The sequence below is a fragment of the Perissodus microlepis genome, chromosome 11 (genome assembly GCF_051167445.1).
Source record: "Perissodus microlepis isolate ML-2025 ecotype Zambia chromosome 11, ASM5116744v1, whole genome shotgun sequence".
NCBI classification, from domain to species: domain Eukaryota; kingdom Metazoa; phylum Chordata; class Actinopteri; order Cichliformes; family Cichlidae; genus Perissodus; species Perissodus microlepis.
The window spans coordinates 37,183,027-37,204,557 of record NC_140471.1 but is presented as its reverse complement, the minus strand read 5'-3'; the positions used below and the strand labels follow the sequence as shown (position 1 = coordinate 37,204,557).

At 47.6% G+C, this 21,531-nt stretch overlaps 1 protein-coding gene across 5 annotated transcripts; it reads right to left on the bottom strand.

Annotated features, from left to right (window-relative positions):
• Positions 1–771: 771 nt before the first annotated feature.
• Positions 772–21,410, bottom strand: iqgap3 (IQ motif containing GTPase activating protein 3). Of its 5 annotated transcripts, none has more exons than XM_084944681.1 (38): positions 21,298–21,410; positions 19,475–19,562; positions 19,247–19,403; positions 19,065–19,142; positions 18,907–18,983; positions 18,743–18,825; positions 18,471–18,584; positions 18,192–18,370; positions 18,014–18,095; positions 17,767–17,930; positions 17,601–17,688; positions 17,349–17,512; positions 14,198–14,358; positions 14,001–14,116; positions 13,718–13,881; positions 13,475–13,565; positions 12,961–13,128; positions 12,741–12,883; positions 12,450–12,620; positions 12,285–12,368; positions 12,117–12,188; positions 8,201–8,270; positions 7,906–8,114; positions 7,660–7,812; positions 7,250–7,413; positions 6,951–7,175; positions 6,708–6,848; positions 6,549–6,633; positions 5,888–6,120; positions 5,678–5,810; positions 5,473–5,575; positions 5,269–5,398; positions 5,067–5,154; positions 2,997–3,209; positions 2,660–2,820; positions 1,904–2,029; positions 1,720–1,828; positions 772–1,603 (listed from the first exon to the last, which is right to left on the bottom strand). In XM_084944681.1, the coding sequence occupies exons 2-38, from the start codon at positions 19,537–19,539 to the stop codon at positions 1,490–1,492; spliced, it is 4,878 nt and encodes a 1,625-aa protein (XP_084800807.1). In that variant the 5' UTR covers positions 19,540–19,562; positions 21,298–21,410; the 3' UTR covers positions 772–1,489. The 5 variants fall into 5 exon arrangements, with proteins under 5 accessions (XP_084800807.1, XP_084800801.1, XP_084800804.1 ...); XM_084944675.1 differs by lacking the exon at positions 21,298–21,410 and adding an exon at positions 20,950–21,119; XM_084944678.1 differs by lacking the exon at positions 21,298–21,410 and adding an exon at positions 20,950–21,119 and having other exon boundaries at positions 18,014–18,092.
• Between the last annotated feature and the right edge of the window lie 121 nt (positions 21,411–21,531).

The following is a 21,531-nucleotide window of genomic DNA, read 5'->3' as shown; positions in this document are numbered from 1 at the left end:
AGCCGTTTCCCTCTTTTTCTTTGGTCATTTTAGCCTTCTTGGCCAGGGTGAAGGGAGCATCTGCCATCAAACAAGAAGACAGCCTCATGTAACTACAACGGTGTTTGCTAGTTCACCTTACATGCATTAATGTAATAACGTGGTTAGCCTACTCAACGTAAATTACACACGAACAACATTACGCTACTCACGCAGAGAAGAACGGCTGCTGCTGCATCATCATCCTCATCATTTCTGCTACACTGGCAGGGCTAGGGGCCAGGACTCTCCTCTTCGGGTTTTTGGGGGATGTTGCAAACTCCGGATCCGATAACAGGCACCACACCCGCAGTAGATGTGCTCGGTGTGAGGTCTCGCAGCAAGCTATCAAATACGGCGCATTTCTCGGCTTAAAAAAAAAAAAAAAAAAAAAAACCCCGCTATACGTCGCCAGGTGTTTCATCAGATTCGAGGAGTTACCTCCTTTGCACAGTATCACCTTAAAGCACTTGTTGCAGGCTGCTGAGTTTGCATCTTTTGCTGTGAAGTACAGCCAGACTTTGACCTCTTTGCCTTGGGCATTTTTAATCTGTAGCTCTGCTCTAAAAGAACGTACGTACCTGGGCCCGCCTACTATCCTCGGAAAGGTAAAATGATTGGCTAGAATCCAAAGTGCATGACATCTCAGGAAAAAAAAAAAAAAGCAACATTCAGCTTGTTCGTGGCCATCATCAGTTTTTACACGCATTCGCACTCTTAGTCTTTTAACTTTTAAATTAAAAATAGAAATAATGACTGAAATGTTCATGTTTATTTATTGTAGCAAAGACAAAAGAAGAAGGAAATGACAGGAAATATTTACAGGTATTGATCAGCTGGTATTGATTGGTCAAAGCTCAGTGCAGCTAAACATTACAACCAGACATCAGTGACCAATGAGCCACTACGGAGTCCTGAAAGGGTCAAACCTTTCAAAATAAGACAGCTTAGTGTGGTTTGAATCCTGAGAAACAAACCAAGATAGGACAAAAACACTGACGTGTCACTCCTCCAAATTAAACTGAAACACACGCTCCCATACAAAGAGAGACACTAAGGTAAGATGCCTCACTCTGCACCACATCCAAATACTGTAGTGAGATATTAAAACAGGTGTAGGGAGAGGATGTCCCATTAAAGTGTTACAGAGAGGGAGACAGACGACTCACTCTGTTTGATTAGTATCATATAAACATGCATAAAAATATCATGTGAAATAAAAAAAGAATCTCTTTAGTTAAATTTTACGGACATAAAAACAAAGACAGCGCTGCAGACAGAGCACTGACTCAGTGATTACAGCACAGACAGGAGTGTATGAGGACATCCCACTGAGCGAGATATAAAGTCAGTCAAATTTAGTGAGATTCATCCTGATCATTTGGTATAAAACGCCGTTCAGTTTCCTGATTATAGACAGGAGTGTGGGACGAGGCCTCGCCGCAGAAGCCGAGTATGAGTGCCGCTCCTCTCACTTCTTGAAGAACTTCTTGTTGAGGAGGAAGATGAGGAGGTTCACATTGACTTTGGCCTTACTGAACATCTTCATCACAGCCACACCCTCATACTGCAGCTGCAGCAGGTCCTAACACACACACACACACACACACACACACACACACACACACACACACACACACGTTAAACTCGTATCACCTGGTTTATGTGGCCCGGTTCGACGTGGTCCGGCCTCGGTCCTACCTGGTATTTGAGCAGGAACTCCTCCATCTCCACGCCGAGGAATCGAGCTTTTACTTTGAAACTTCCTCTCTCAGGCCCGGCAGCAATCTCAAACATGACGTTCTTAAACCTGGAAACAGAGAGATCGTGAGCACGCGTCCTCACTGCGTGTCGTACGTGTGCCCTCTGTGTGTTCTGCGCTCACTGCGTGACTGGCAGGTCTTCGATCTCCAGCAGAACGCCCTTCTCGTGCAGCCGGGTGGCGCTGTAGCTCAGAGCAGGAAGCTTGTTCCTCCCTTTGCCGTCTGCCGCCTTCTGATTGGTCGATTTGCTGCAAGAAAAAGCCAATCAGTGATGGACCTTACTGACAGGCCTATCGCCTTGTGACGTGCACCTTCAGGACACGCGGTCTAAGCACCTCTTTCCTGTTTCAGGAGCTGTTGGTGGATATTTAAGATCAGCTGAAGGCAGGTCGGCGTGGATGCCGGCTCAGCTCGTGACGCCAACGCTCTTGGTGAGGTTTGAACTTTTCATGCAAACATTCAGCTCGTACCTCAGCGAGCTTCTCCTCACTCAGATTTCGAACGCACAGTTTAAAGCTCCCGTATTCTGGTGCCTCTGATAGAGCTTCCTGTACCCGGGGCTCGTCGTCAACCTCGGCTCACCTGTTCCCGAATTACTTTGTTTGTTGTACTTTAGTTTATCCCTTGTGTTGTTGATTGTGTGACAAACGTTTGTTCGTCCCGCCCCAAAACCGACCTCACAGCTCTCGAGGTGAAAACGCCTGGTTCACACCACTGCCGTGTGATGTCACCACAGCCCCGCCCCATCGCCGTTCATTGCTGCGGTACTTCTAAACGTTTGGCGCGGCCATGTCCGAGAACAGAAAGTTATATCTGATGCTAATGGCCTGAGATGAGAAAAACTAGGTCGTTACCCAAAAACACCTGCTTGTGCATACCTGGCGGTGAGGTTGTCCAGACAGGAAGTGATGTAATGCCTGTAATAGTCCACCTGCTCACTGTGGAAGCTGCTCTTAGCCTGCAGGCTGCTGAGAGTCTGATGGAGCTTCAGGAGCTCCGCCCCTCTGCGCTGGCGGTGGAGACGTTGCTGACGGATGTCCTGGTGGGGAAACGTGCAGTGACATAGGGACGTTTCCGAAAACATGCAGGCAACAGGCCACTGGTGCATTCTGGGTAAAACAGTTTGCACACGTGCAGAGGAGGGAGGGAGCTTGCAGGCAGGATGTAGTGAAGGAGGACGCTGGAATAGAAGGAGATGGAGGCAGGTCTCGTTACCTTGGCGATCATCTGCAGGATCTGGTTCTCGCTGTCTGGCGGTTTCAGGGTGCCGAGTCCCTCCAGACGACGAAGACTCCTCAGGATCTTCCTCTTCTTCTCCTCCAGGCTCAGGTTGCCGTTGGCGACCAGCAACTGGTTCCGCTTCATCTTCTCAGGAGTCCGAGCATCCTGCTGGGCGCGGCGCTGCATCAGCCAATCGTGACACACTTCCTGTTTGAAGAGATCAGATGACATCATTAGAGATAGCCGATCCGATATTACGTATCCGTATCGGTCCGATACGGACCTAAAATACTGGATCGGATATCGGAGAGAATTAAAAAATGAAATCCGATCCATTAAATATCACAAAAGCACCTCACAAAACTTGCGACATGGCGTAACTCCGCTCATAAGCACGTCGGAGCAGTGTGCGTCACGTGATAGAGCGCTGTGGCGTGCAAAACTTCTCAGCAGTCTGGTTGAAAGAGGAAACCAGCAGCTGAACAACAGCAGCACGTTTAAGCTTGATAAGCTGTTGTTAGAATTTATTTACTTTCTACACCAGGATCTTTTTCTACTCAGCTGACGGCTGGTAACTGTGCAGGGGCGGATCTAGCAAAGTTTAGCCAGGGGGGCCGATAGGGCATGAACAGGGAAAAGGGGGCACAAAGACATACTTTTCTTTCTTACTGTCATGTCTGGCTTTTATTAAATAATTATCCGAATCTTACACCCAAGTTTTAATCTGATGTAAAATGTATAGAAGTCCATTACTGTATATAGTAACTGTGAAGTCTAACATACCCTAGTAAGCTATAGTACTTTATCCCTTTGGGGGGAACCATCTGTACAGTTTTATTTTAATTTTTTTTACACATGCATTAAATTTAGGTTGATTGCGTCGTTTAAGCATCATGAGGTGGAGGGTGGGGGGTGGTTCTAGAGCAGGGCGATATGACCAAAAATATTTATCACGATATACATCTGAAAATCTGCGATAACGATATAACTGACGATATAATTGACACGAGACAAAATACTTTACAACTCCACAACTTTATTAGTGCAAAAAACCATCAATGTATTTTCACTTAAACAAGCAGCTGTTTTTTATGTGCATTAAAGTTATATAATGCTCCAACAATCCATCAAGCGGTGCGGCTTTGTAGCTTAGCAAAGTCGTACTGAAACATTTGACAGATTTTCGAGCGCCGTGCACATAAAATCGTTTCGAGGTCAGTAAACACAACCAGAGTTCATAAATAAGGCGCACGGGATTATAAGGGGCTCTGTCGACTTTCAGAAAAATCAAAGGATTGATTTTAAGTGTGCCGTATTTTCCAAACAACACGGTGATAACGACGGCCCGCTAGCATGCGCTACCAAAAATAGTGCTTTGTTGTGTATCTGACGGACGAAAGCTAAACCAGTTCCACCACTGAAGCTGCAGCATTTTTACAAACCAGTTCTGGTTCATCGTTTCATTCAACGATCCGCTTTCGCTCTTCTCATTCTGCGTCACCGTCATGTGCGTATGTAAACAAAGGCACTGCGCATGCGCGTTTTACCCATATTCTATCGCCATATTTCATTTTCTTAGCGTTGCCCAACATTATACCGGTGTTACCGTGAACGGTATGATATGGCCCAGCACTAGGTGGTCCCCTGTGTTTTTTTTGCTGGGAGTTTGCAACCCTATTAGTTAGGTTGTTTAATATTTCTGCTAAGTGCTCTTTAAAACACCAGAATAGGGAGGATGGAGGATTTAAGTTAATTAGATTGATCAGTTTTGCTGAACTACGAAATATTTTGGGTGCAGTGTATTTCTTGCATACAGGTATAACAGAATAGCTTTAGTGTTTTGTTTTTTTAAAACTTGAGTATGAACTTGTACAAAATGCAGCAAGATATTTAAAAAACAAAAAACGTTTTGATTATAAAATACACTATCGGATTCATATCGGTATCGACAGATATCAAAATTTATGATATCGGTCATGAAAAAGTGGTATCGTGCCATCTCTAGACATCATCAAGACTGCAGCGGGTGCCAGTCACCAACCAACCTATTAGTGCGAGTTTTACCTGGTCGCGTGACGGTGTCGTCCTCAGGATGTCACGCAGAGAGTCACCTGACTGCGTCCTGATGACATCGATGATCAGCTGCTTGGTGCTGGAAAAAAAATATATATATATTTTCTGTGAACACCGGGTTCTTCTTTAATGTTCAGGTAAAAAACTGACAGACACTGAGCAGGTGAGGCTAATGGCTTAGAGGCGGGGTTACCTGAGCAGAAGTCCTCTGGCGTCCGGTTTGTCGTTGGCGTCGTCGAAGATGTCAAACTTGTTGGTCAGGGTCAGAGAGACCTCCATCTTGCTACTCTGAGAGTCTGATCCTGGATCAGCTGCGGACTCACCTGAAGGACAGAAAACAGTCAGACTCGGACCGGCTCAGACCGGATGGCAACAGCAGAGCATCGGTTGGCTGTACCGATGAGTTCCTGCAGGCCGGGAACCGGACCGAGATCCTTCAGAATCAGGCCGAGGGGGTCTGAGGGGTCCGGGCACAAAACCTCCTGATGCTCCAGCAGCAGCTGCAGAGAGACATGTGAGAGGTTCACGGGCTTATGTAGACCAGGTACAGGTGCGCATGCAGCGAAAAGATGACGATACAGCTGGAGGCGGAGCTTCCTGACCTTGTGTGTGTTGAGCAGCTCGCTCACAGAGATGTAGATCACGGGTCTGTTCACGATCAGCAGCTCCGAGTACTCATCCATGCTGAATCGGTCCTCCGGTTCAGGAACGTCGCAGACGGACTGCAGGAACCTCCTGAGACACACAACACCGTCAGGAGAACCTCCACCTCCCCGACACCTCAGAACGGAGCGAGGTCACCTGAAACCCACCTGAACCTGCTGTGGGTCTGGCTGATGTACTGGTTCAGGGCTCTGATGTGGTAGCCACCTCCATGGAAGTGTTTGTTGGCAGCGGCATGCTGCAGCACGCGGGCAATGGAGCCCAAGATGTGGCGCTGTTCGGGCTGCAGAGCTGAGCCGGCCGAACGGTCCACCACGTCGAAGCCGTCCGGGGCCACGATGGCCGGGTTCATGTAGCGGTAGTAGACCAGGTTACCGACGATCTGCGGGGAGTAGGGCAGACTCGCCGTTAGCGGTTCAATTCAGGTCACGGCATCAGAGCCACGTGGTTCTGACTTCAAGACCCGCCGCCGTACAGAGACCAAGCTTCACGTCAAGCGACCAATCAAATCTCAGCTCCGACCTGCAAGCTGTGATTTCTGTAGACCTCCAAATCTGCTGATCACACATCCTCCATCATCAGTCTGAGCTCACCTGAGCACAGCAGGAGCAGAAATGCACGTGAAACACAGCCCACCTTCATCACCTGCAGCACAGGTGTCCAACTCCAGGCCTGGAGTCCTGCAGGTTTTAGACGCATCCTTGATCCAACACAGCTGCTTTAAATGACCTCCTCTACATGTCTTGAATTCTCCAGAGGCCTGGTAATGAACTAATCATGTGATTCAGGTGTGTTGATCTGTGTTCTCACCTTGTAGAGCTCGTCCTCACCGGCTTCAGGAAACTTTGCCTTTAGGGCGTCTCTGAGGACCTTGGCGGTGTAACGCAGACCATACCTGCGACAACACAGAGAACCGTTTAGCAAAGACGAGACTGGTGACGCGAGGTGCAGCAGCAGGCAGAGACGTACGGCAGCTTGTGGAGGCTGGCGGTGATGGCTTTGAGGACTCGGTCCGTCAGGTTCTTCAGGTTGATGATGGAGATGTCGATGCGTCTCTGGACTTCAGGCTGAGCCAGAGCGTCTTCGGGAGAAACCTCATAGGGCAGCGAGCTGGGTGAGACAGGGGAGATGCACAATACAAGTGAGACACACAACACAGGAGAGACGCACAACGCAGGAGAGACGCACAACGCAGGAGAGACGCGCTCTGACCTCTTGTGTCCGGTCTGCGTCTCGGTCTGGTTGATCCAGGTCTTGTAGACGTCCACGGGGTCGGTCCTGATGCTGAGCGTGCGGTCCTGCAGGACGTCCTGTAGAGCTGGACCCAGCACCTCGCGCAGGGCGTTTTGACCACGAGCGTGGCGGTAGAAGTTCACCAACATCCTGATGACGGTGGGGTTTCCTGTGATCACGTCCTGGGGCTGCTCCACCTTCAGCCTGACATCACACACACAGGTAAGCAGTGACAACACGTTACTGCTCAGACACAGGTGCAGTGACATCATCGTTACCTGATCTCATAGCGGAGCGCTTCTGTGAAGAGCTGCAGCAGCAGAAAGGCCTCGCGGCGGTCGGAGCCATAGTTAAACAGACTGAACACCACCATCTCCATGAAGGAGGTGGAGCGACTCTGAGGCATCAGGAAGATCAGCTGAGCCAGGTACAGGGGCTGTGTCTGCCACACACACACACACACACACACACACACACACACACACACACACATTATATCTGCAGCTGGCCAGTTATTGTGTATCGTCTGGTCCACTTGCAGTTGCACAATATCACCACCAGGTGGAGCCCCTGCCTTGTTGGTGAAGCAGAGATGACTGCACGAATCAGGCAGGTACAGTAATGTGATGCCACGGACCTGCTCAGGTCAGCTTGAGGTAAGCGAGCAGCGGGCAGGTGTGCGTTTTACCTGCAGCAGGTAGAAGAGGTGCTGGTAGGCCTCCAGTCTCTCCCTCCTGTCTCGGCTCAGAGCCTTCAGGCCTTTACTCCTCTCCACATCCATCATGTCTGACAGCTGCTCCTTGTTCTTCTTCGTTAGTTTCTTACAGTGAGACACCACTTCCTGTTCACAGACGGCGCTTTGTTAACGAGGACAACAAGGAGCCAATCGGTGTGTGTGTGTGTGTGGCGATGAGCTGAGGTGGCGGGGCCGTACCTGCAGCGTAGCACGGTTGCGGACCAGCAGCCCGATCTTCAGGTCCATCAGGTCCAGGTCGGCCTCCAGCTGTCGGTTGAAGCGAATGCTTCTCACCACCTCCTCCCTCAGACGCAGCAGCTCCGCCTCCTCTCTGATGTCGCCATCCCCGAGGTCGAGGAGGTGAACGAACTTCCTGACCACAGATAGAGGGGGAGTGGCCGAGTGCACTAAAACAGGTGAGGGGGAAGAGGTCTTATTAATGAGTCATCGATGACACGGCAGCCTGACCAATCAGAGGCATCTGTGAACTCACCAAGCATCCTGTACTGCTCGCGAGCTCGGTTAGCTCTGAAGAAGGCCTGGATCTTTACGACGGCGCCCACCTGTGGACACAAACCGTTACTGTGGAAACAGGAGATTTTGTCTGACTGGCTGACACAGTTGTACACACTGTCCTAAGTACTGCATCAGGACCTCACAGGTGGATCTTGATGAGATGCTGAGAGTATCTGAGTCCATGAGTCACGTGAGAGTGACATCAGCAAAACTCACGTTACTATAAACTAGAATGAAGTAACTATCCTGAATATTGATTACAAGTTGTTCACATCCATCATCTCTAAGAGACTAGAAACAATATTACCTGGGTTAATACATAATGATCAAACGGGTTTCATCAAACAGAAACAGGCCCAGGACAACATCAGAAAGGTTTGGCACATAATGAGGCAGGTCGATAAACAAAAGTTAGAGACCTTAGTGTTAAGTTTAGATGCTGAGAAGGCGTTCGATTCAGTGAGGTGGTCCTTTTTATAGAAGGTGCTTGAGAATTTTGGTTTTGATAAATCCGTAATTGATATTATTTCAGGGCTATACAATACACCAACAGCTAAAATCAAAATCAATGGAGACCTCGCTGAACCATTTATATTGGAAGGCGGGACACGACAGGGCTGCAGTATTTCACCACTGCTTTTTGCTTTGTTTGTAGAACCATTAAGTCAGTGGATCAGGCAGAGGCAGGATATAACTGGAGAAAGAACAGCAGGAGGGGAACAGAAATCAGCACCATTTGCTGACGACTTACTGTAATTGTCGGGCTATAAGCCGCTACTTTTTGCACAAGCTTTGAACCCTGCGGCTTTTAGTCAGGTGCGGCTTTTCTATGGATTGTCCATGATTTTTGTGATATCGTAAGAGGATTTGTTTTGTTTGTTCCGCTGTTGTACGGCACTACGTTGCCTGGCGGAAGGATCGGGGTTCAAGAGTGGTATGTTGGTCACACGTCCGTCCGCCAGGCAACGTAGTGCCGTACGAAGTAGCGCGAAAAACAAACTTCAAAGTAGCGCTACACGTTCAGCGGGAGTCGTGGATGATGAGCGGCGAAAAGCAAGTTATGCCCAACTCCACCGGTGGATTCTGACAGCGTGGAAAAGTGTGAAAACATCCACGATCACCAACGGATTTCGAAGGGCTGGACTGCTGCACGATGGAGAGGAGGACACCGCCACGGCCCTTCAGAGGGTGTTCGACTCTGACAACGAGGATTTCTTTGGTTTTGAAAGTGACAACGAAGGAAAGAAGCTGAGAGTGGATGACGAAGCCATCCTGAGCCTGTTCGTATCCGACACTGGAGAAGAGGACTTTGGTGGTTTTAGCAGGAAGAAGAGAAAGATGGTGGTGAATGACTGACTTTTCTTCTTGTTAAAGCCGTGTCACTGCACCTGAGCCTAAAAGGTAGTCCGGATCTATTTTTCTGGTGTGCTGTAGGTTATTGTTATGTACTACATTTGTTACTCATTTATGAAGCACAGTACATGTTTCGTACTTGTAATTACCGCTACTTGTACATATACCTAAAAAGTTATGCAAATATGTACCCATAACTTGTTTTTCAAAATATTAATAAAGGGGCGTGTCTCCAAACAGCCATCTCTTTCCTGACAATTCCCTTTGTGCATATTCTCTTACATATGATAAGTCAACATTGAAACACCTGCAGCTTTTAGTCAGGTGCTAATGTATGTACAAAACAGGATTTTCCCCTGATTTTAGCTTGTGCGGCTAATATTCAGGTGCGCTTTGTAGTCCGGGAAATACGGTACTATTAACAATATCCTATCCCTCACAGGCACTCCCCCAAACCATGGAAATGCTATCAGAGTATAAGGTTAATGTAAGTAAAACGCAAGTATTAACTTTAAACTATGAACCACCAGTCGAAATTAAGAATCGCTATAAATGGAAGTGAGATGCAGATAGCATTAGGTACCTATGGGTGGTAATACATCGTGACTTCACCAAAATGTTCAATGCCAACTACGCCCCGCTAAACGAATCTATACAATCAGACAAAGATGGAATACCATTCTGTTTCTGGACCTGCACTCCAGGATCGAATCAGATTAAATATTCTTCCCCGACTGCTGTATTTGTTTCAGTCTTTACAGATTCCCATACCACAAACTGTGTGGTGGATACGATGTTCTCAAAACACATCTGGAACGGTTAAATATAAACGCCCCAACTGAAGAAAGAAAACGGAGGTCGTGGGCTTCCCTGTCTACGAGAATATTACTGCACCGCTCAGCTAAGACCACTGATATGTCTCTGCTGTCCAGATTACACCGCCGGATGGAAAGATGTTGGAGGAACAATAGTTGAAGGAAAACCAGTTACAGCTTTAATATCGGATATAAAGTTACAGAATAAAATACACATGGCAGACGAACCCATACTACAACTAGGGCTGCCACGATTAGTCGACTAGTCACGATTACGTCGACTATCAAAATCGTCGACGACTGATTTAATAGTCGACGCGTCGTTTGAAGCTTTGTAAGATCCCAAAAGACGCAGGAATAAGTAGTAGGATTTAAGAGTGTAATAACGGACTGAAACAGAAGATGGCAGCACTGCATGTACAAGGATGCCAGCTGCCGTTAAACCCCGAAGAAGAAGAAGAAGCTGTGTCCCAGAATTCATAGTGCGGCCCAGCTCAGTTTCCAACAATGGCGGCAGCTAGTTAGTTTTAATATTACTCTTATTATTCTTTCTGGGTCACAAAATAAACGTTTAACATATTTTCAGGCGAGAATGTAGCTGTGTAAACCTCAAATATCTGCTCAGTTTATCAAGACACCACATATTTTCAAAAGCGCTCCGACGTTTTCGGAGACGTCTGTTACCCACTAGCTCGATAGCGAGCCGGGGGCAAGGCTCACTAGAGCCGTGAGAACACCGGACTCCCGGCAAATCGTTTTCAAACCCACCGCCGTCTTTCGCTACTCAGGTTAAACATATATGAGTCACTTAGATAACTTAAAAATGTTATTGTTTGGCTTTTTTCAGTATTTTATTTGTTCCTGAGTAAATCGGTTTGGCTGAGATTAAAGTTATAGTTTTTACACAGCTGAATAAACGTCAAGCAGACAGCTGATTATCAGAAGTGTGAGATGAGAATTTACTCCGGTGTCCTGTTATATTTTAGATAGCAAGGAGTTTATTAAACTTCACCGAAACAATCTGCAAATTTGATTAAAATTTAATAAACTATCATCTTGTCTTTATTTTTAGTTAGCACAGACCTGAAACACTTAAAGCTGTAAGCTAATGATAGTTATATAAGAGCAGATGCTGCTGGTGCAATAAGCTGTAGTTTTACGTCCAATGGATGATGATCTGATTAGTCGACTATCAAAATAATCGTTTGTGGCAGCCCTAACTACAAATAATGACATCTGCTCTGAAAGAAGTAATCAGAATCTGCAGTTTGGAAAATGCCTCCAAGGTTTTAAGATGGTGTGCATATGATTCAGATTTTACCCCGAATCAGTGCGATAATAGATTCAAGAGGATTTCAAAAGGTATAACTAAATATTATTCATTTGCCCACAAGGGGGCATGCCAAAGCTTTGAATTCTTAAGGAGTAAACATGATTTAGGCTCAGATGACTTCTTTAGATATCTACAGGTCAGAAATTATTTTAATCAAAACTTAAAATTGATTTTCTTTACGTTGAAGCCCTGAGTTGAATTCCCATTTCAACATTAAGATGCTGACTTACCCACCCAGGGTTTTTCTTTCGTTCTCTTTTTCTCTTCTTTTTGGTTTTTTCTCTTCTCAATTACAAGTTTAAAAAAGCAAAGACTGTAAAAAGTCAAACTACTGTTATGTTCAACTGCTTTCTCAATAAAACAGACAACGTTAACAAAAAACAACAACTCACGTTACGTCTGAAGAAACTCAGCCGAGCGCAATATCGTCTCCTCGCCAACCACATCCTCGCAAACGCCTGGATCTGTTCACACAAGCAGACGACGTGAATAACGCTCATCAGGTGAGCTGCACCTGCTAATCTAATCTCAGTCACATGATTAGGAACAGCAGCTGTTACCTTGACGACAGCTCTCCAGTTCATGTAGAGGAACTGCAGGCGCCGTCTGTAGACCCTCTGCTCGACGAACCTCCTCCAGTGAGACTGAACACAGAGCAGAGCACACCTGTGACACACCTGTAGCTCCCAGACGAGCCTCAGCTCTCCAAGGGGGCTCACGCTCACCTGGATGACAATGACAGCGGCTGTCTGATTCATCAGGAAGTGACGTCGTGCCGCCATCCGCCATCTGATCAGGAAGCCTCGACAGAGCGCCTGCAGGCGAACGACGAGGGCCTCGCTGTTCCGCCACAGCACGCCGCGACTGTACTGGGCCGAAACGCTGCTGACCACTTCCTGCAGGGGGGGCAGTGGCACAGCGAGCTTGTAGCCAATCGCAGATCAAACTTTCCAAGCACAGAAACACTGTTCTGGTTTGACAAGGAAGTGAGCAGGTAAGCCTCAGGTGTGTCTCACCTGTATGTCGTGGCGATCCAAGAAGACGCTGTTGTGCACGAAGCCGGGGGGGCGCTCCCAGCAGCCCTCCAGTCTGCTCAGGTGGAAGAAATGAACGGAGCCGTCCTGCAGGCGGACTCGAACCCACTGACTGCGGTTATCTCCTGAACACACACACACACGTGATTCTCTGTGTGTGTGTGTGCGTGTGTGCGTGTGTGCACGCGCGTAGGTGCGTCACCTGTGCGTGTGCGGCGTGCCATCAAGGCGCTCAGCTCTCTCTGATATTCTGCAGCACAGTCAGGTAGAACTCCGTGAAGCTCCGCCTCCGGCAGAGACAGCACCCGCAGCGTCTGCTTCGCCCTGTTCTCCTTTACGGCCTGATTCACCGCGGCAACGGACAGACACACTGACGGACACACAATCAATAATCAACACACGGATCAATAATGAACACGCTGACGGGAAGTTCTGTCCTTTAGTCGTTTCTTCTTGTGCAACTCGGAGCGATGTTCACACCTGTCTCCTAGCACACCTTCAGTGATGTCACTGCTGACAGCTAACAGGTAAGATGAAGACGTTTCGCTCTCACAACCTTCCTCCGTCTGACACAAAGCGCCGCAGGTGCGTCGCAATGATCACGAATATCATCAAACACAAACGATGGCGGTCCAGCCTTTGATCGTTTCTAACCCACATGCTTAAAAACTGAACAGGTGTGGTTACTTGTGCAGGTAAATGAATCTGTGACTCACACTTTAGAGCTCTCTGACTCTGCTGATTGGCCATCCTCACGGCCTCCTGGATATCAGCCAACCACAGCTCGGCTCCCGGGTCTCTGCTCACCTGGTTGGACAGGAGGGGGACATGTGACTGAAAGTTTAAACCTCACCTGGATTCTACCTCCAGAGGGTCATGATAAAGACTAAAGTCACAGTTTCTGAGGGACTGTTGAGGTGATGGCTCGGTTACCTGTGCAGTTACACCTGAGCAGTTACCTGAGCTTTGATCTGCCTGGCTTGGCTCAGCAGGGTCAGGTACTTGCAGGCATTGGCAGGTGAAACCTCGTCCACGCCGCAGGAGGGCAGCAACAGGGCGGAGATAAGCCGCTGAGGGTCTCCGCTCATCACGGCCTTGTTTATTAGGCCAACGGCCAGGAGCTCTGAGGGTCACAGGGGTCAGAGGTCGCAGGGTCAGCTCAACAGAATTCAAAGAAGTTAATGTTTGTTGTTTATAATGACATCATTGTGTGTTGGTAACGATGTCATCGCGTTGCCGTACGCTGTTGTTCGTCCTGCGCCGAGCCGTTCACAGCAGCGATTCCTTCCTGCAGCTGGTTCCAGGTAAGCAGGTCTCGGCCCACCTGTTGTTTCACACCAGCCAGTGTCTCAAAGTACCTGTACGACAGTGACACCATCATCAGGGACGTCATTATCAACAGTGACATCATCAGCAGGTAAATGGGTAAGAGGCGGTACCTGTCGAGCAGTGCGGGCTCTACATCAGAGAGCCCTGCAGACGAACTGACCAATGAGGAGCTGAACTGCTGTAGGTGTCCCGCCTCCAGACCCTGATTGATGAGAACAACGGCTGACAGCATCTCCACGGCAACAAAGAGCTCCTCCTCCTGCAGTTCTCCCTGGAGGAGACAACAGGAAGTGCCAGCTGAATGACAGTGACGCCAGGGGCGGATCTAGAGGAATTTTCTTAGGGTGGCAAAATCAAGGCTTTTTTTTTCCAAACACACATGCAGGTGGTTACATATGGTTAAAATGCAGTAAGTATACACGTTTTTCATAGAAATATAGTCCATAACTTAATTATTTTCTGTAGCCCACATAATTAAACACTTTAGTGACATAAAACATGTGATGTTATGTACTGTATAGCCTGTATAATAAATAAATATGTAGCCCAGTAAGTATACAATCCAGAAAGCTACACAACATGGGGCGGTTCATTTACCAACACAAGTCTAACTTAAGTTTCACTGTTTATTGTTAGAAAAAAGGTAAAATCGTTACAGCTTAAATTACACAAAATGTCAGAAATCTGCACTGTCATGCACAAAGATTTAAACCTAATTTTTCATGATTTGTTGGATTAACCCTCTGAGGCCCAAAATATAACCGGTCATTTTTGACTTCTTTTGATTTTACGTTTGTATTTCACCTTCAAATTGTGTCATTTTATTTTTCCCCTCCTTGTTTGGTATCATTCTTTTCAGCTTGACCTCACGTGTCTGAATTTAGTTGTTTTTTCATTGACATACTGTGTTAACACAACTGATCTGAAATCACACAAACTTCAAATCCTAGTAGTATCTTTTTTACTGTAAACAAAAAACAGACATGTTGAGTAAATTATTTTTATAACTTGAAATGTAAATATAAATTGTACATTTTGTAAACTTATGCACACATTTTGTAAACATATACAACTATTTATCTAAAAATGCAGCCAATACACCTGCCGTTTTTTTATTTTTATTTTGTACAACCATTTAAAAATATTACTAAAACTAAAATCAGGTGTCGCAATAAGATGCCCCACAAATTATGTGTGACAGTAAAAAGAAATTGTTTGTCCACCACAAGACAGGAGAACAGCACAGGGATAAACCTGCAGGCCTGACAACAGGAGGTGTATCACTCCGCTGGTTTTCTACTTGGTGACAGTGCTGGGTCATATCATACCGTTGCTGCATTTTGTACAAGTTCATACTCAAGTTTTAAAAAAACAAAACACTAAAGCTATTCTGTTATACCTGTATGCAAGAAATACACTGCACCCAAAATATTTCGTAGTTCAGCAAAACTGATCAATCTAATTAACTTAAATCCTCCATCCTCCCTATTCTGGTGTTTTAAAGAGCACTTAGCAGAAATATTAAACAACCTAACTAATAGGGTTGCAAACTCCCAGCAAAAAAAACACAGGGGACCACCTAGTGCTGGGCCATATCATACCGTTCACGGTAACACCGGTATAATGTTGGGCAACGCTAAGAAAATGAAATATGGCGATAGAATATGGGTAAAACGCGCATGTGCAGTGCCTTTGTTTACATACGCACATGACGGCGACGCAGAATGAGAAGAGCGAAAGCGGATCGTTGAATGAAACGATGAACCAGAACTGGTTTGTAAAAATGCTGCAACTTCAGTGGTGGAACTGGTTTAGCTTTCGTCCGTCAGATACACAACAAAGCACTATTTTTGGTAGCGCATGCTAGCGGGCCGTCGTTATTACCGTGTTGTTTGGAAAATACGGCACACTTAAAATCAATCCTTTGATTTTCCTGAAAGTCGACAGAGCCCCTTATAATCCCGTGAGCCTTATTTATGAACTCTGGTTGTGTTTACTGACCTCGAAACGATTTTATGTACACGGCGCTCGAAAATCTGTCAAATGTTTCAGTACGACTTCGCTGAGCTACGAAGCCGCACCGCTTGATGGATTGTCGGAGCATTACGGCTGTCGTAGGCGGAGCCTCGCGGAGTGATACGTACTGTGCTTCAACATAATATTACCGTATTGTGTGTATATAACCTCTGTTTAAGTTTTGTGGATGTTATACATGGTTATGCTGAGGATACGTCGGCCAGTTTCCACTGGAAATGCCTTTTGGTTAAACTGTCAGCAACGAATTTGCATTTGCACTGTTACATTTTTATATAACTTTAATGCAGATAAAAACAGCTGCTTGTTTAAGTGAAAATACATTGATGGTTTTTTGCACTAATAAAGTTGAGGAGTTGTGAAATATTTTGTCTCGTGTCAATTATATCGTCAGTTATATCGTTATCGCAGATTTTCAAATGTACATCGTGATAAATATTTTTGGTCATATCGCCCTGCTCTAGTTGGTGACAGTGTTTACATTGCAATGTGCCTTTGTGACATTAATTGGTCGACATGGTACATTTTTCCACCAATAGGAAAGAGGCTTTTTTCCCCCCCTTTCTTTACCGTTTTCGTGTTGTCCTTAGAAAACATTTTTTGTTTTTAAACACAAAAAACGTGACGACAGTATTTAGAAAAAAACATGGCTCATATATATTTTTTATCATAACTCTGGATTTACTGGCCTGTAATTAAAATGTAAAAACTTTGAAGTCCAAACTTCAACACGGGCTGAAAGACTCAGCGTGGCTGCAGCTTGTTGCGGTGTCATCTTACATCAGTCATGTGATTTGGAGGTGCAGCGTGTCCGTGAACCCCAGAGGGTTAATAACTCTCACCTTCCTTCCATTTCCACAGTGTAACATCCAACCACCTGTGTGAAATCTGAAATTCCCATGGTGTTGTTCAAAATGTGCTCTGGCACCATCATAAGCATCGCTTGCTACTGAAAACAAGAAAAAAGCCGGTCCTGCTATGGGCTGAACCATTTGTTACTGGTGGAGGGGGGAACTCTATGCAATATATTCAGTTTTAGCATTTATATTCACCGTTGACTGTAACTACGCTCAAACTGTTAATGCTATCTTATTTTAATAAACAGCACTGTCATATGCAAAACTAGGGTGGCACTTGCCACCCGATGCCACCCTTCTAGATCCACCCCTGAGTGACGCTGTCACTCATCTCCAGGTAAACCCGGTGTTCCACCTGTGCCGTGGTTACCTGTGCCGTCTGCCTCTGCAGCAGCTGCAGCTCTCGGTGATAAAATGTCGCCGCAAACGGAAACACTTCAGGCAGCTGGAGGTCAGAGGTCATCAGGCAGCTGACGGTGCGTCTGGGGTCATTTCCACGCAGTGCCGCATTAACGCTCTGGAGGGCCGCCACCACTGAAACACACAAACACACACACATACTGAGGCGAGGTCAGAGGTCAAAAGGTGAGCCTGGTTCGGGCGTGGGAAGAAAATGGCGTACTGTTTCGCGTGCTCTGAGCTTCCTGGTTGGCAGCGGTGATGCCTTCCTGCAGCTCTTCATGCTCCAGAGGATCCACAGAGCCCTGATTCTGGGGTCAGAGGTCACAGAGAGGTCAGAGGTCACAGAGAGTTCAGAAAGAGGTCAGGGGCCCCACTTGTTAGTTTACCTGGGCCTTCTGCTGGCGGTCTGCAGTCAGCTGATCCAGGTACCAGGGCCCATTGTCAGTACGGAGGCCCCTGAGGGCCAAACAGGGCAGCTGGAGTGCCGACAGCAAAGCAAGCTCGTTGGCGACATCCAGAGCCTCGTCGACCTGCTCCACCGCTGCCCGCACTGACGCCCACAGTGACATAATCGTTAGGTCATCAATACCAGCATTAATGGCATCAGAACAGGGGGAGGAGCTTATTTCTCACCATTGACGGCACTGATGTGGTCCTGGATCTCCCTCTGAGTCAGATACTCCTCGTACATGTCTTTGTCCTCTGCCACAGCCTGCTGACACACACGCACGAACACACACACACACACACGTCAACAGTCTGCTCACCTGACTGGACGGACACAAATCTCTTTAACCAATCAAAGTCTTACCCTGCCGGCGGCCCGTTCAGCCTTCCTCCTCCTCGCTTGTTGCAGCATCTCCTGGTAGATGCTCATCAACGCCTCCTGCAGGTCAGTGAGGAGAGCAGCGGGGTTCCTCAGAGCCACCGCCGTCACACCCACATCCCCTTGGTCCACGGCCTCATTAATGGCTACCACCGCCGCGTGGACTGTTGGCAGAATGCAGGGTCAGTACCCCCAGCAGCCAATCAGAGTCTGTTCCTATCCTGTAGCTCCGTCCGCTATCAGCCAATCAGAGTCTGGTCCTACCTGCAGCCTCGTCCACTGACAGCTCATTGGCCAGGATTCCTCCGATCTTGTTGAAGGCGGGCATCTGGATCCCGTATTTGTCGAGCTCCAGCTTCATGTTGTTGATCTCTTCCTCTGAACAAAGTTACAGGTCAGCAAAATTGACTGTGATTGGTCCAACTCCCAGTACTGTAGCACCCACCCCCTGGGTGTCAAAGCCCCTTCCAAACCTTCCCAGCACCAACTTCTGTGAAAGTACACTAAATCCAAACTAATCCCAAATCATTAGTTACCTGTGTGGCGTTTACCTGTGAACTTGACTTTTCCATACAGGTCGTGAATCTGTGGAGCCAAACCGAGTCTGTACAGGTACAGGCTGCAGAGAGACGTGAGCACAGGTGAGCACAGGTGAGAGGCGGCACAGAGGACAGGTGATCAGACGAGCAACGAGGCGTACCTGAGCGCGTGGATGCAGTACACCGCTCTCGGCATGTTCTTCTTGTCATACACGTCGGTCGTTTCAGGATGGAAGATCTGGAAACAACAACAGGTGATCAGCCCAGCTTCGAACCAATCAGCTAATCGATACTATGATCCGTCGATGTGTTCACTGACCGCTGGCAGCCCAAGTGCCGTCATGGCGTTTCTCCAGTGGTTGATGTTATCAGTGTGGCGGAACTGAAGACCGACAGCCTGCAGGGATCAATACAGAGCTGATCATCAGGTTGATCAATAACCCCGCCCCCCAAAGAGCGGTAGACCGGATCAGACTGGTTCTAGCTGGTGTGTGTCGTGACCTGGTATCGCAGCTGCTCCGGGTCGTAGATCTTCTTCTGAGGAACAGTGCTCGGAGCGAAGCGATGACCCAGTTTGGCGAGAATAACGCCGTTCCTCAGCGCCTCCTCCAGCTCTGTGGGAGCAGGAAGCTCCTCCCCCAGACATGCCTCCATCCACCTGAAGAAGAAACTGGTTCTGTTAACAAAAGTGAGCAAACACTTAAGGTGCTCCCGGTCCGGGTCACTGACCTCTTGGCCTCCTCCAGCCTGCACAGGTACTGATAGGCCACATTCTGGATCCTCTGTTCGTCCATCTGCTCGGCGGTCAGACGCTCATCTGCAACACGCCAGGAAACATGACATCACACCCGTGTCGCTCCTTTAACCGCAGATCAATATTGTGCTCTCAGTTTGTTTAAATGACGCTGAGCCCGTTTCTAACACTACATCAGATCAAACTGTTGATTACGTTCCCAAAAGGTCGACTGTGTTCGTCTGAAGTGGGAGAAACGTTTCACCCTCATCAGCTGACCAACGACAGGCCATGAGGTCAGTTCCTGGACCGTCGGTCCGTGGCCTGGTTTCAAATGTCCGGTTCAGAACCTGCAGTTAGCTGATACTAAAGATATCACCTGATGATGATGATGGTGAAACGTTTCTCCCTCTGGAAACGCTTCAGATGAACAGAAGCAACCTTTCCTTACCTGGATGATCGATCATGCATTTATTGCTCTTTATCAATGAATGTGATCAGCACCAAGTTACAGACAAAAACACTAATGAGTCACATCATTAAAACCAGCTGCACTCCTGATGCTTCCCTCACACCTGAAAAAAATTCCAGCTCAAAAATAGTCTTCTCACAGGAAGTATGGCATATTCAGCTTCCTGCCATCATCAGTTTACAGTCCCGTAGGTGATGAAGGTCTGCCGTGTTTCGAGGTCTCGGAGCTCCTTCGGGTGAGCTCGGGCTGATGATGATGGAGGACGTGACGCACGTTTGATCCACAATCTTTGAATCGGTCTGAAGCAGCTGAAGCTTCCTAACACGTTACAAACGCGTCTTCATCCAGATGCAGGCTGATGTTCCCGGGAACCACCTTCATCACCACAAGAATTTTTATTGCAACTGATGACAGCAGGCTGCTGAGGATCTTTGACCTGGAATCTTCTTCAGGTAAGTCTGAGATGGTCAGGTGGGAAGTTTTCGCTAAACCAGTGAGCTCAGAAAGCAGTAGTAATATTTGATGTAAACTCCGAGTCTTACAAAGGCCTCTTTACTCTGATCCCAATCACAGAGGAGCCACAAGGGACCGTCCTCTCATAGGTTTTTTTCAAACCTATGACATCATCACGTTCACGCCGTAATCTAACCAGACCGAGAATGCCTCCTCCACAGGTTGTTTCACACCAGCGGTGTCCACCTGTACAGGTGAACCAGAACACCGCATGTGGGAAAACGCCCTTAGAGCTTAGGCTGAGACCCGGATCATAAGGAGTCCACCTGGACAAGTGTCCATCGATCACCTGACCTGTGACAGGTGACTCACCTGTGGTGGTTTTAATGCTGTAGCTGATCGGTACAGCTGCAAGCAGCAGCACTGAGGTCAGCTCCTTTAAATTAACCCCACAGACGCAGAAAATCACGGAGTGTGACACCGAGTTAATTGCATATGAATCTGATTGACGCTGCGGTCATTCCGGACTCTCTGACCGACACTCACAGTGGCCGTTCGCGGCTAAATCCGCCATGTTGTCCCCCCTCTCGGTGTCCCGGGTCTGTGTCGGGTCGTTACGGGTGTCTCGGTGTCCCGGTGCGGGTCCTCTCGGTGCCCGAATGTGTCCCAAAGTCTCGGTAAAAACACAGAAACCGCAGCGGAGCTCCAACCGTCCTCCGACTGTTTCCTGCCTGGAGTTTCAAAGCTCCCGCCGCTCTCTAATTGGTCGAGCCGTCAGCCTTGCCTCCTATTGGCTAGAACCTCATTGCGGTGGATTGTGGTCTATGGAGTTCACTGTCGTAATAGCTGAATCGAAAACGGTCTTCCCGCAAACATTTACATCTTATAACTCACCTGGCGTGACGTCATAATGCAAAGAGTTTACGTGCGAAGTCTTCTTCTGTTGCTGCCGGTTTTACCGACCACTTCCGCGTTACCATAGCAACGAGTCAACCTGCAGGTCGGAGCGGTTTAGCAGAGGGGCTAGCTGCTTCAAATGTTCGGTTTCAGGGGACAGGTGAGCAGTGAGGAGGAGGAGCTTCATCATCCCCTGCAGGCTGTGAGTGTTTGTTATCGGCAGCAGTTCAG

What these genes read in the sequence shown, in the direction of transcription:
- iqgap3 (XM_084944675.1), bottom strand. Translation starts at nt 20,977, where the DNA reads ATGGCGGATTTAGCCGCGAACGGCCACT. An exon ending in GAGCCCGCACTGCTCGACAG is followed by an intron (nt 14,117 to 14,197) that starts GTACCGCCTCTT and finishes ACTGTCGTACAG; the next exon opens with GTACTTTGAGACACTGGCTG. An exon ending in CCGCTGTCATTGTCATCCAG is followed by an intron (nt 12,369 to 12,449) that starts GTGAGCGTGAGC and finishes CTCTGTGTTCAG; the next exon opens with TCTCACTGGAGGAGGTTCGT.